General features: G+C 42.7%; 1 protein-coding gene across 1 annotated transcript in view; it reads left to right on the plus strand.

The window, feature by feature from the left end:
* Positions 1-475: 475 nt before the first annotated feature.
* STK17A (serine/threonine kinase 17a) overlaps positions 476-14067 on the plus strand; it is a 48569-nt gene continuing 34977 nt past the window's right edge. Inside the window, exon 1 of the mRNA XM_050937773.1 lies at positions 476-722. Within this exon, the coding sequence (XP_050793730.1) occupies positions 544-722 (179 nt within the window). The 5' untranslated portion in view covers positions 476-543. The remainder of the gene's footprint in view (positions 723-14067) is intronic.

Raw genomic sequence — 14067 nt, forward strand, 5'->3', positions numbered from 1 at the left:
CAGGTGCAATTAGCAGCACTGTGACTGCATCTCCTTCGTGCAGGTGCTGCTGTGCCAGGGAGGCAGCTTGTGCAGGAACGGGTGGCGGCTGCTTGGGGGAAACGGAGGATTCTCGTTTGCTTTCACTGTGTCCCTTGCGTGAACGCGATGAGCCCACCAGGAGCAAGCGGGAGCCCAGGGCGCTGCCACCCTGGGCGCGGGCCGACAATGGGCCTCCAGGCTAGGCAAGCGCACGCGCATAAACACACTCCCCCCCTCACTCCGAGTAGAGGCGGCGCGTGCGACGCCCAGCAGGTGGCGCCGCCAACCACCACTTCAGCCCTGCCGCTTTTTTTTTTGGCATCGCGGCAGCCACGCCCCTTCTAGCAAAGGTGAGGCGGAGAGGGGGCGGGGTCTCGCCTCGCCCCGCCCCCTCCTTTCGGAGCGGCGCGTGTGGCCCGCCTGGCTGCCTGCACAGCTGCCCGCTCGGCTCGGGTGCTGCCGGCTCGCGCCTCGACTGCTGCCCGCCAGGACAAGGGCTGCGCTCGTGCCCCGACCCCCGCCATGAGCCCCGAGGAAAAGCCCCCGCCGGGCCGCTCCCGCGGGAGCCGGGCGCCACCGCCGCAGCCTCCCTGTGGCCGGGGCCGCCGGCGGGGCGGGTTCCTGAGCGAGATCCGCACCGCGATCCGCACCGAGCCCTTCCAGGAGCGCTACAGCCTCAGCCCCGGCAGGGAGCTCGGCAGGTAAGCGACGGGCCGCCCGGCACAGCGCCCCGCCCCGCTCCGGGGGCAGCCTCGCCCGCGGAGCCCCCGGCCCGGTCTGGCGGGAGCGTCTCTGCCCCCAACGCCCCCGCGGAAGGGGTGAGGTCCCGGTGGGCTCAGGTGCTCCTGCACCTCCCGGCTCCGCTCTGCCTGCGCGGCGGTGCCGGGGCTCTGCCGACTCGCCCCCGATCGGTGCCACTGGCCTGGGCGCAGGTGCGGAAATGCTCCACGGTGCCCAGTTTGGGGGCGCTCCCGCTGGCCCCGCGATTGGCTCTGGTCAGTGTAGACATGGGCAAGTCGTGTTGGGCGCTGTCAGTGCACGGGAGCCACTCTGCCGCTCCTGTGTCCCCGCAAACGCGAGCCAATGCGAAATACTTCTCCCTCCTGGGGGGTGGGGGTGGTGTTACCTGAACTAGGTCAGGAAAAAAAGGGAAAAAGACTATTTAAGGGAAGCAAATGGTTAGAGCAGGGTGGCGAAGGCAGTTCTCCCCCACCCCCACGCTTTTCTCCTAGCGTGGGATTTTCACCACTCCTCAAAAAGAAAAAAAGTTATGAAAAGTTTTGTTCTGGAAAGTGACTCTTGAATTGTGTTCCATGTTTGTGGCTTAGCTCTTTTTATATCGAGCTTCCTCAGTGTACACATACATTTTGCATTTTGAACTTGGAGACACTGTCACACTAAAAATAACACTTTTGTCTGAAAGTTTTACCACATAATGGTGTTGATCATATATGATGACTGTCACTGAAAGAGATTAGATAGAGAAGTTACTTTCTCTTATTTTTTCAGTTGGCTTCATTTGACAGCACTCTGTGTAGTCAATGACACATTTGTTCCTGTATAGTCGGTAATCCTTTTGTTTGCCTGGGTCTTTCACACAGCAATAGGGAAGAGAAACACTTCTTTTGGAGGGAGGCAAAATAGATATGATTGTGATCAGGAACGCGTATAGTTGCTGCTAACTACTTTTAAAAAACTCTTAAAATTGTCTAGACTTCAAGTTAACTTTGGCATTTTAACAAATCCTAATTAATCAGAATGAGATCAGCAAAATATAACAGACTTAAATATCTATATAAGGAGAAGGTTTCTATATAGGTCTCTTTAATGTAGCAAAGAAAGGTATAATAAGATCCAGCAGCCGGAGGCTGATGCTAGGTTAATTCGGGCTAGAGATAATGCACAAATTTTAAGCAGCAGTAATTAACCATTGGAATAGTTTAACAAGGAATGTGCTGGATTGTCCATCATAGAATCTTAAAATCAAAATCAGGTGTCTTTCCAGAAAGCATGCTCTAGTTCAACCATGAGATAAAGGCTTGTGATGTTGGAATTAGTGGGTGAAGTTCTTTAGCCTGTTATACAGGAAGGTCAGACCAGAAGATGATGATCCATCCTGGCATAAAGAAATTAATTGAAGGTTAATGGGGCTTCATACCTTTTGCCCTGTTAATGGGGGGAGGGGAAGTACTGCAATAAACTTTGTATTGTATAGTTAGGTTGAGCAAATCTTAACAAGGTGCATTTTTACATAGTCATTTTCTGATCAAAGCTGTACTTTAAGACATTTTTTCCATGACTGCTGTGACTCTATATCTGAGATTTTCATTAACTGATCAAGTTAAAACTAATAATGACTTTGTGGCTTTTTTTGTTCTGCAATAGTCTGCAGAAATTTTGGTTTATACTGTCTCCTTTTCAACTCCACAAAAGTCTGAGATCCTTTTTCCTCATAATTTAAAGAGATCATATGCTTGAGTTTGTAGATTTAATTTCTTAGCTTAATTCTGAAGATTTTTTTTTTAAAGTAGTGAAAAAATTTTAATTGTTGGGTCCTGGATTCAACACTAGCATATTCAAAAAGAGGGATTTCTTGCTCGCTGCAGAACAAATGCAGTGAAATTAAAAGGCTCTTTGCCATTTGTGACCATATTGTTATTAAAAACTGATGATAAAGCATGCTAAGGTTCATCTGTGTCAGTTCATAAAAGGTGCTTTGGCTCTGAAATTGAATGCTCATTTTTCTTAATGACTTAAGAGTATGGGTTTTTTATAACACTTGTTAATGTGTCTAACAACAATTCTACAGATGAATAGCAATCTTATTTTTTGGGCAAAAAACATCCCTTGTGCACACAAACATGCTGTGTTTATTTTAATCCTTGTTTTTTGAAGGGAGAATACATTAGATTTATGTGTTTCAAAAGATTACCTGTTCAGCTACTGGGTCAGGCAGCAGTCCCACCTTGACCAAATGCAGCACATGCTGGAATAAGAAGACTCGTTTAGGAAGAAATACCAAAAAGAGTTCTTATCTGTTTTTGTGGTGCCTCCTTCAACACACAGATTGGCGAAGTTCGAGAATGAGAGTGATTTTACTAATGTGAAGCTTTCCGTATTGCAAGTACTGTTGACTTTGAAAGCAAATTTTTATGTTCAGATGTTTTCTGTCATCTTAAAACTACTTGAGCTGATATAGGAGACAGAACTGTATTGCAGACTTTATAGAAACGCCTACTCTTTTTTGGTATTCCCTTGATTAGAATGCTAGTGGTAGTTTTTTCTTTCTTCTTTTTATAAAATTACACTAACGTGCAACAGGCCTTTTACTTGAAATCATGGGCACATGTATGGCTTTATTGTTAGCTCAAGATATATTTAAGTTTTGTCCCTAACTCCACTCCCATCCACACATAAAAATCTCTAGTTTGAGGTAGGTGGCATCTTTGGGCATACCTACGCAATGCATTAGTCCACACCAGAGGGGTATAAATTCTAGTGCACACTAGCATGTCGTGCGTTAACTGGCCTGTGTGAACGTTTCTGGTGTGCAGAAAAAAAATCTTTACTGTGCGTTAAAGTAGGACTGTTTAAAATGGAACTATATTAATGAATACTGGGGAACTTTTAGTGCATATTATTACACCCATCTGGTGGAGACACACCCTCAGATTTGGGGGTGGTGACTTAAAGCTCCAATGATGCTGCTGCTGAAACTAGTAATGCAGTGAGGATGCAGCAGGATGAGTTACAACTTCTCTGCTAATCAAATCGTTCTGTGCTGGTAATCAGACCTCTGTGGCTTCAGTGATAGTGTGACAGTGTTTTGAAGTATGGTTGCTCTCACTGGAGGTAGGCTACCTCAAGTGGCATGACATGAGTCTACTACCTGTTGCAATTAAGACCATTGTAATAGAAATTCCACTGTAAAATGGGGAGCAATATGCTTTTTAATAAGATTTCTTTATAGAGATGTTAAATGGTTTTATAGCTATTACAGGTCTGAATACTTACTGTTTCGATTTTTGTCACTAGCCCATTCTGTATTGTGAAACCAAAAGTATATCCAAAAAGGAATCATCAACCTTAATTTTCCTACAGGTTTGCTTCCTTATTTTGTCTAAAGTTCTTTTTAAAGGTTCTGATTTGCAGTGTTGATTTACATAGATCCTATTCTTTTTGCGAGCAAGAGAGGAGTGTAGCCATCAGACTAATAGTACTTTTGCAGACAATAATATGCTTATTAAATTTCCAAGCAAATTTATACAATCCTTAAGTTTATTGACGTTTTCATTAACCGGCCTGGAACTTGCCATGCACCAGATCAAAGCTCATCATCTGCTAATGTCAAAAGCTGTTCTGGCTTCTCAAATTGGTCAAGTGGTGTCCATCTGACACTGTGCTGCTTTCTCATCAGAAAGGCAGTTTATTTTAGTTCTTGCAATTTGCCCTCAGAAAATAGGTTTTCCCTGACAAAAGATGGAAGACATATGGGATTCTAAAGTTCTATTGATTCCCTCAATTCACTTTTTCTTTTGAATAAAAAGGACATACTGAGTCTCAGTTATTATGAATTGAGAATAATGGGCTGTAAAGAAGCACTGAGCAGGTGGAACAGCATAATAAGGAAACTTGGTTTCACACTCTGGACATTTCAAATGTAGAGGTGTGACTTTATGTGCAGGCTGACACATGCCTTCATGATAGTAACCAGCTGCATAATGAACTTAACCTATCTTAATAGTTGTGAGTCTCAGTTCTTAGTCTGTGATACTGGATGCTTATATTTTTGTCATCCCCCCTCACTTCCCCGGAATAAGAACTTGTAACTAGGACATATGCTGTATGTTTGCCACTTTTTTGTCTTATGCTTCAGTTACCTGATACCTTCTTCATACAAATATAACAGGTGTGGAACAGACTCTGGGGATGTGATGGACAGAGATGGGAATGAAGAGAGAAGTTGCTGGCAATTGGACCCATCACTTAAAAAGAAATTCTTCAATTAAAACCTCCTTGCTAAAAACAGTCTTCTCTCTTGCCCATAACAACAGAAAAAGTGTGGAGTGGGAGGAAATGCACGCCAGACAAATAGCACTTGTGATGAATTAATTCTATAGCTAATTTTATGCAGTTCCGTTCCTTTCAGGCAATCTCTTTTTAAGCTTTCTGAAAGATGAATATGCTCATAGAAGTCACTATTAATACTGCAACCACAGTAGTGACAGGAGGTTTTGCAGATCACTTTGAGAAAAGATTACTTAAAGTAATGTCAGATTCTCTGCTGTTCCCTAGCAGAACCCATGACAACCCAAAATGTGGGTAAACATATGATGTAAAGCGTTCTTGCTTCATTTGCAATTACTAAGACTTTTTTGTTTCCTTTCTGTAAGCCAGGATGTGTGCCAATTTAAATAATGCTAATGATGGTGGTATTGTGAAGAAGTGACCTTGGGCTTTTTAAGTTGTCTGTTACTTCAGAGAAAATCATTTTCAGTTTGAAGTAGGATTTTTATTATGAAGATTGTGTGATAAAACATGAACTGTAGACTAAAAATTAGTTTGCTTTTAAACATGTTCTTTGTCATGTTGGAGTGTGGATGTCCGATTTTTTTTTTAACTTCATCAGTAATTTATTTCTTACCTAGTATTCTCCCCCAACCCCAATCTGTTCCTCTCTAACTTTAGTCATCACAATTACCCCCCCTCTCTCAATCACATGGTGCCCTGAGCTATCACTTTCTCTTGCTTTGTCCCCTTGTTACTGTAGTTTCAACAGTAAATTCACTTGCTTTTCAAGAATTCCCTGTTAAGACTTCAAAGTAAGACTTTGAAGAAAGGGAAAATGAGGAGAATCCAACTTGGAGCTTGTCCGAACACTTGGTAATATAACACAATGCTTATTTTTTAAAAACCTAACCTGGTATATCTCTCTAAAAGTACAAATTTATATCAAGTTTCATAATATTGAATCAGTTTAGATTGCCCAGCACGTTTTTGCTGGATCTTTGCTCTGGAGTTGCCTCACGCATGAATCTTACTAGTTGCATAGTAACTAGTTTTTAAGAATTATATTTGTAAACTATCTAAATGTCTATGTAACCTGACCCTTTTAATTAAGTGATACATCGGCTCTCTATCTAGCTCAACTGTGCTGTACATATGTAGCACACACTGTGTCTTATTTTCCTGCTTTGTGAATAGTGACATGTTTTGGTTAATCTGGTAATACCAGTATTTATATTAGACTTCCTCTTTGCTTCCAAAACAGCTTTTGTATGCAGGTCTGAGCAGCTTCTTGTGCTTCATGAAATCTGTATCTTGTTTTTGAGAGAGATGAAGTATGACAAACTACTTTGGTCAAGAGTTTAGTGTGTGCTAAATTGTGAGTGGTATTGACTTTGTGGTAATTTGAGGAAAATGACACACTGAGATTATACAAATTGTGACTCCAGCAGTCAGTATTTAAATCATGAGGATTAAAACTTTTTACAGGTTATTAAAAGGATGTGCTATTAAAGGGTCAGATCCAAACCCAATGGAAGTCTTCCCATTGATTTAATTGATTTTTGGCTCTGTCACAAATACCATTAGGCTATGCTAGGTTTGTTCCTGCAAAGAACTGATCTGTTGCTGCTGTAAAGGGGCAGCATCAGCATGGATTATAACTACTTGCTGTTGAAAATTAGTTTGCTGCAATACTTCATATTGTAAATGTGGCATTCAGATTTGTCTAGTTTACATGTCTTCATTTTGAGGCAATTTAGAGTCCTTTCCAGTGGTTCTCTAAACAAAGTTGCTGTCATTCATGATCAGAATTTAAACTTGAGAGCAGTTTTTACTTAACTGGCTATATGTTTAAATTGTTATGACATTAGCTTTTTAAAAAGAACCATTGTGCATACAATACTTAGCTCTTTAGAGTGTGCAACTTTCTGATCCTTTCCACATGATTCCCATGGTACCCTTCCCTGCCTGTCCTTTGGTTTTTGTTCTTCCTTTTCTTCCCCTACCCCTTCCAAGCATGCTTTTGAGTCCATCTCAGGGTGCTTAGCACATTGTGCAGTATTTATTCTAGGCCCTGAGTGGCCAGTTCCAAAGGTGCTGTTTGACAATGATCTTTTAAAAATAGATGTTGGTTTCAATCTTTTAAAATATTCTTAGCATTTTTGTGGGATGATTTTTTTTTGCAATGAAATGCAGTAATGTTATTTTGTAGTTGAGATTTTTGTATCTTGCATAATCAGATTTATTAATGGTTCTATCAAGTAGCTTTGTATTTCCTGACACTCTTTATTTAAAAAACCATAACATTATTTTGACATATATATTAAATATGAAGAAGTTCCTGAAGAAAATACTTACTTTGGCCCTCACAGTGCTTCAAAAACCCACATTGTTACTGTCCATGTGCTTTTGTGAACATTTGGTCAGTCTGCTGTACTTCAGTTAATGTTTGCAAATGTTATCTTTGAGGAATAATGATGATAAATACAGTTTATTAAATTAATGGTTGCAATTCAGATTTTTTGGGGGAGGGAGTCTAAATGTCTGTGGGTTTTTATTTTGTTTCACTTAATTGATTTTGAATTAGCAATCCTGAAACTGAAATACTTTAGTTTTCAGAAGGTACCAGGAGTCCACTGAGGAGCTTGCCTTTCCGATACTGAATAAAGTTTTCATAAAAACAATACTTGATGCTGGAACATAATTGCTATGCTCTGTCAGACCAGTGGTCTCTCTAGCCCAGTATGCAGTCTGAAAGTGATCAGTCCATTCCCAGATGCTTCAGAGAAGTGCAAGAAACTTCATAGTGAACAACTCTGGAATAATGTGCCCTATAGAAGTTTCTGCCAAACTCGGTTTAGAATTTGACTTGTATGCTGAAGAAAGAGGGATTTTTCATCTTTAATTGCTTGTCATCTAATGCAACCGTAGCTGTTCTCATCCTTTTTACATATCTAATTCATTTTTAAGATCTTACTATATATGTATTTGACTCATCTCACCATAGTGTCTGACCACCCCCCAAGTTTTGTTTGAGGAGGAAAAAATTCTACCTTCTGCAACTGTAAAGAGTAGCTTGAAACATGGCAGTTTTTTGTTTTTTTTAAACATATGGGGGTGGGCTGGGGATAGCTAAGATTAAAGCAATGTGTGTTGCATTTGGTTCCGAAAGCTCAGGGTAGTGTTAATTCTGCTTGTAGGAATTAATTCCATGATCTAGGTCCATCTCATGACAAAGTTTTCTCTCGTGCTTTCAGTTCTCCCCCTGTTCACAGACAATTTGATAGAGGTCGTGGTCATGGGGAGAGATGCAGTTTCTTGAGGAACTAGGGTCAGGCCTGTGAGGAGCAGCTGATATTAAGAATGAGTCTTTTTGAATTGGATTTTGTATTCATTGGAGCTAGTGTAATGAGTGGAACCCAGAGGTGCTGTGATCGTAGTGTCAGTTGCTGAGCAGATGGGCTCTTACCAGTTGGAGCTCTTAGGCTGTTTGGCTTTATTTATAGGTAGGATTTGCAATAATCTAATTTGGAAGTCATGAAAACATGATTATTGTGACCAGATCGGTTTGATAGGATAGAGCACAGTGTTCTGGCCAGCTGCAAGAGAACATGGGTGTCTTTCACAATCATGGATAGCCAAGAGTACCCCAATGCTATTCAGACTGTACAATCTTCAGGCAGATGCATTTGACCACGGAAGATGTCTCAAGACCTTGCCTTCTCCAAACATCATCTCTTTTCTCTCTTGTTTGGGTTTAGTTTCAGCCAGCTGCTCCTCATCCAGGTATTTGGACAGCTGGCAAATAGTAATATTGACATCTGAGGCAAGGGAGAGGTCAGCAATACACAAACAATACCAGCTCTACACCTCAGCCCATATGTCTAACCAGCAACGTCAGACAAGTATTGAATAAGATAGAGGACAGGATTGACCCTTGCAAGACTTAATAGGAGAGGACTGCGGACATGGAGAAACAATGATCCAGCTCATCCCTTTGTGTTTAGTCTTGGAGAAAAGACTAAGTTTCAGTGATACCTTGGGCAAACAAGTTCCATAGATTAGTCATGTTTTTTGTGGAAAAGTATTTTATCTGTATGTTTTTTTAAACTTGATACCTTTTATCACATGTCCGCAGGTTCTGTTATGAGAGGTCTGTTTAACTGTTTAAATAGGTCTGTTTGACTGCCTATTTAACATCCATTATTTTGTGTATCTCTGCCATCGCTTTTTAATTTGTTTCCTCTATAAATTAAACAGACCCAGTCTTTTCAATCTCTGTCCATGCCTCTAATCTTTATCACTTCTCTCTGGATCTCATTTATTTCTTCTGTATCTCTGAAATACAATGAATTTACACCCTTACCTGGTATACTGTGCTGACATTGACTTATCTAATTGTATTAATAAATATGAGAGTACTCAGTGCACAGGGGCAGTCAAAAAAGAAGATACTTTCATCTGGGTATCCAGAATAACACAACAGTCTTGTTCCAGAGAGGTTAGAGGTAATTTTAAAAGCCACCAATATGTAGAAATAGTTCCTTCTGATGTGCACTCACTCTCATTAGTCAACAGTAAAGGTGCTGCCTATTCATCTAGCTTTGCTAGGTTCCTCTCAGGATTTCTTTAGTCTGTCTTATATAAAATATTTGAAGATAATTTTATCTTCCTATATACCCTCATTTCCAGGTTGTTTGTTGGTGAACTGGGGCATCCCACTGTTGTTTGGGGGGGGGGGGGGGTCGGTAAGGGGAAAATTTACTTTCCTTTTTGAGTTATGGTCCTTATGTGTATTCCATGGGATGAGTGGTGATAGTATGTGCTCCATATAAATGAGCTCAGAAGATTCTTGCTAACCATATTCTTAGGTCCACACCTACCCCTTTCTCTTTGTGTTCCAAACTGAGGGCAAAAGGGGCAGTGCAAGACTGACCTGCTCTCCAGTTCTTTTCTGCTGCCTGTGGTCTGAGGTGGAACCTCTTCATTAGCTAGGTTCTGCATCTAACTGTAATTAAGAGTCAATAGTTTAAAATGTAGTTTATATTTTTTATAGTTCACATAGTTCTTAATAGAGTTTGGTGGGTCTCTCCCTACCTGGACCCGTCCCCCTCCACACTTCCCCAGGAAGTGCCTAGTTATTCCCAAGACCCGCGGATTCTAAAACTGTATGTCCTGCCCTCAGGCCTTCCTGGTCAGCGATGACCACCTCAAGTGCCTCCACAGCACTGCAGCCCATTTCTGTGGGTGAAAGGATATTATGTGCGCACAATGTTAATTTCTGCAAATTTCTGCATTGTGCAGTGGTGCAGAATTCCCCTAGGTGTAAGACTGATAAAGTAATTTCGTGACATTGTAATACCTAATGTGCACATTAAAAGCGCCACAGCAATACCTGGGGGCAGGAGGGCACTGAAACTTGAAGCATTCTTGCAGCTTGGGGCACCGCTGGATCAGCCCATGCCCGGCAGAGAGGACACTGCTGGGGGCAGCCCTGCAACTTCCTCCACCCACCTGGCTCTGCTTCTCTTGTAGCTGATTGCAGTGGTGGGTCTGCCCAGGAACCACTGGCTTTGCTGGAACATTTGGATCTGCCCGGGCACCACTGATTCCCCAGCAGTGATCTGCCAAACTAGGTGCTGCCTAGTGCAGTTAGTAACTGGGATCAGAGCCAGGCGCATGGCGCTCACCATGTGCATGCAAACGATCCCCTAGCCTACAGTATTCCACTTCCAAGGAGAGACAGCGGGGTGCCACCCCCCAAGCGAGGGGTAGATTGTGAACTTTAGAACAATTAAACGGTAAACTGATATAATTTTAATAGTTTAAATGGTACTGTTTTAAATGATATTTCCATCCCTATTCTCCAATAACCTCCAAGTTAGGACAAGTATCAGAGGGGTAGCCATGTTAGTCTGGATCTGTAAAAGCAGCAGAGAGTCCCATAGCACCTTATAGACTAACAGACTCTACACCCCTGTAGGGAGTTTCAGAAGCTCACAAGGAGCACAATACCATTCTCCTGGCTCTGAAGGGCAGAAGCGCCCCCAAACCAATGCTAAGTGCAGGAGCTGGACTGTCCCCATTTCAGATAACAGAATAACAGAAGTAGGTTTCTCCTACTCTGATGGTACCAATGCGCCATGAAAAGGAGTTTTTAGTACTGAAGACAGCAATGAGATGGCACTGCTGACAGCACAGAAAGACAAGCCCGTCTGTTCACTTGCATCAGGGGATACATACGAGGACCCCGAGGATGTGTCTATTTATATGGACTTGGAATCCCCAATTCTGTTGGAACCTGTTCTGACCAGGACAGTCTCCGCACTATTGGTCCAGAGCATGCAAGATAGGGAGAGCCACTCACCAGTACAGTCTACCAGTTGGGTCATAATAAGGCCTCTGACACTGACAGCACCCTCCATAGAATTTGAAACTGCCACTGCTTCTGAAAAGTCAGGTGTTGGTAGGAGATCATCACCACTCCCATAGAGACAAAGGATCAGTCCAGACGGAGGACCCAGAGTCTCATAGGCACCATCCTGATTTCATAAGAGGAATTGTGCACCTGGAGACCAGTGGTACTCTCCTTCATGGTGACTGTCCAATTTCTATTTGACTCCTCAAACTGGCCTTACTGGAACCATCAGATCCATACATATAATATCTTGAATCCAGATGATCCCATTGGGAAACCAAACAACCCCTCATTCACAGAGAAGATCTCGAACCTCCTCAAGAAATAGTGGAGGAAGAGGAGGAACTAGATCAGGCAGAACCACCAGCCCCGATACGATTGTCATCGTCATCTTCATCTCCAGATGTGGTGATTGTACTAGCCTCACCATTACTGCCTAGCAGTAACAGGCAACTTGAAGATTTACTGAGGAGGATTGCAGACACATTCCATTCCTCATAAATTACTGGACATTTTTCAGCGACTGGTACCATTAACGAAGCCATCTTAAAATAAGTCAAGACCATCTGGCACACTCCAGCCACTTGTGCCCCCACTCCAAAAAGAATAAAGAAGTACTTTGTGCCATCTAAAGGGCAGAATTTTTATTTATATGCCCTGCTCTGAATTCATTAGCAGTACAAGCTGTTACTGAAAGAAGTAGACAGTGTCTACCCCCTTCTGATAAGGAAGCTAAATACTTAGACCTTTTTGGAAGAAAAATATTTACTTTGAGTATACAGTTTCGCATAGCAAATTACTAAACCTTAATGTCAGAATATAATTTTATTAATTATACTAAGGCCTTGGCTACACTCACACTTTACAGCGCTGCAACTGGGGTGTGAAAAAACACCCCCCTGATCGCTGCAAGATACAGCGCTGTAAAGCGTCAGTGTAATCAGGGCAGCAGCGCTGGGAGCGCAGCTCCCAGCGCTGCACGCTACACCCGTAAGGGATGTGGTTTACATGCAGCGCTGGGAGAGCTCTCTCCCAGCGCTGCCGCTCTGACTACACTCACACTTCAAAGTGCTGCCGCGGCAGCGCTTTGAAATTCCAAATGTAGCCGTACCCTAAGTTTTTGAGAAATTCACTGATTCCCACAGAAAGATAGGCTGCAATTCCAAGCACTCATTGAGGGTAAATTGCTAGCCAGATCATCCCTTCAAGCCTCACTTGATGCAGCAGATATAACGTCCTTCTTAATGGCAACTTCTGTGGTCATGCGTTGGGTGTTGCTACTGTCCCCCTCCAGGTTCTGACTATCCCAGTCAACTGCGTCACAGGCACCACCAGCCAAGATGCAATTTTGAAGATTTGGTCAAGGGTCTGATCGACCTCCCCCGACAACTAGTGTATATTACACAACCTACCCAGATGTTTGGCCACTGACTATGGCCATTTTACCAAGCGTGGGCATCCATCACCACAGATCACTGGGTAGTGGAGATAGGACATTCTAGTTATGTCATCCTCTTCATCTCCATCCCGCCTACCCATCTGTCTTCCCTGTCCCTCTTCAGGGACCCTTCTCATGAGCATCTTCTACGACAAGAAGTAAACTATCTTGTACAGGTAGGTACTGTGGGACATGTTCCAGTACAACACAGGGAGAAGTGGTTTTATTCCCACTACTTCTTGACTCAAAAGAAACATGGAGGATGGAGACCCATTTTCAATCTCAGAAAACTCAGTAAATTTGTACGTACCCACAAATTCAGGATGGTCATGCTGATGTCAGTAATTCCAGTGCTGGAAGAAGGGGACTGGTTTTCAGCCCTCAACCTACAAGATGCATATTTTCATATCACTATACACCTTGCACACAGATGATTGCCACGGTTCACAGTAGGGAGAGACGACTTCCAGTACAGAGTGTTACCATTCGGACTCTTGACTGCTCAGTGAATTGGCTTCCATCAAGTCTAGGTAACCTGCGATGAATTCTAGTTGTTGAACTGGAAGTAGATTTCTTCTCATTTATGTGTAACCTTCGGGTATGGAAAAGTGTCTGCTTAAGTGCAACCCTTCAAGAGACAATCATCCAAGTATGGGAACAGCATAATTCCTTATCTGTGTAGGTGCACCCCGTGCCCTCTTCCTCTCTGTCAGGATCTTTTCTCTCAGGATGAGGGTCATGTTCTTCACCTGAATCTAGGAAAACTCCACCTGAAGGCAGAGCTCCTCCATGGCTCCATCACGACGAATTAACCTGTTTGGAAGAGGCTAAAAAGGTGTTGCTAAACAGCAGGAAACTTACCATGTATACCATTTACCTCCATAAATGAAAGAGGTTCTCCTCGTGGTGTCACGACAGACACCTACCAGCACTTACAGCACCAATACATTCGATTTAGGAGTACATGTTGCATTAGAAACACATGGGGCTATTTGTTAGTTCACTTAAGGTGCACCTCGCAGCCATAGGTAATTTTCGCAACAAAATAGATGGATGAAGGCTGAAAACCATCTGATTACAAAATGCTTCTTCGCAAGTATTCAGAACATGTACCTGAAGTCTGCAACCCTACACCAGCATGGGACCTAAAACTAGACCTCAGAGGCCTTACCAGAGCCCCTTT

The sequence above is a fragment of the Gopherus flavomarginatus genome, chromosome 2, assembly GCF_025201925.1.
Source record: "Gopherus flavomarginatus isolate rGopFla2 chromosome 2, rGopFla2.mat.asm, whole genome shotgun sequence".
Classification (NCBI taxonomy): Eukaryota; Metazoa; Chordata; order Testudines; family Testudinidae; genus Gopherus; species Gopherus flavomarginatus.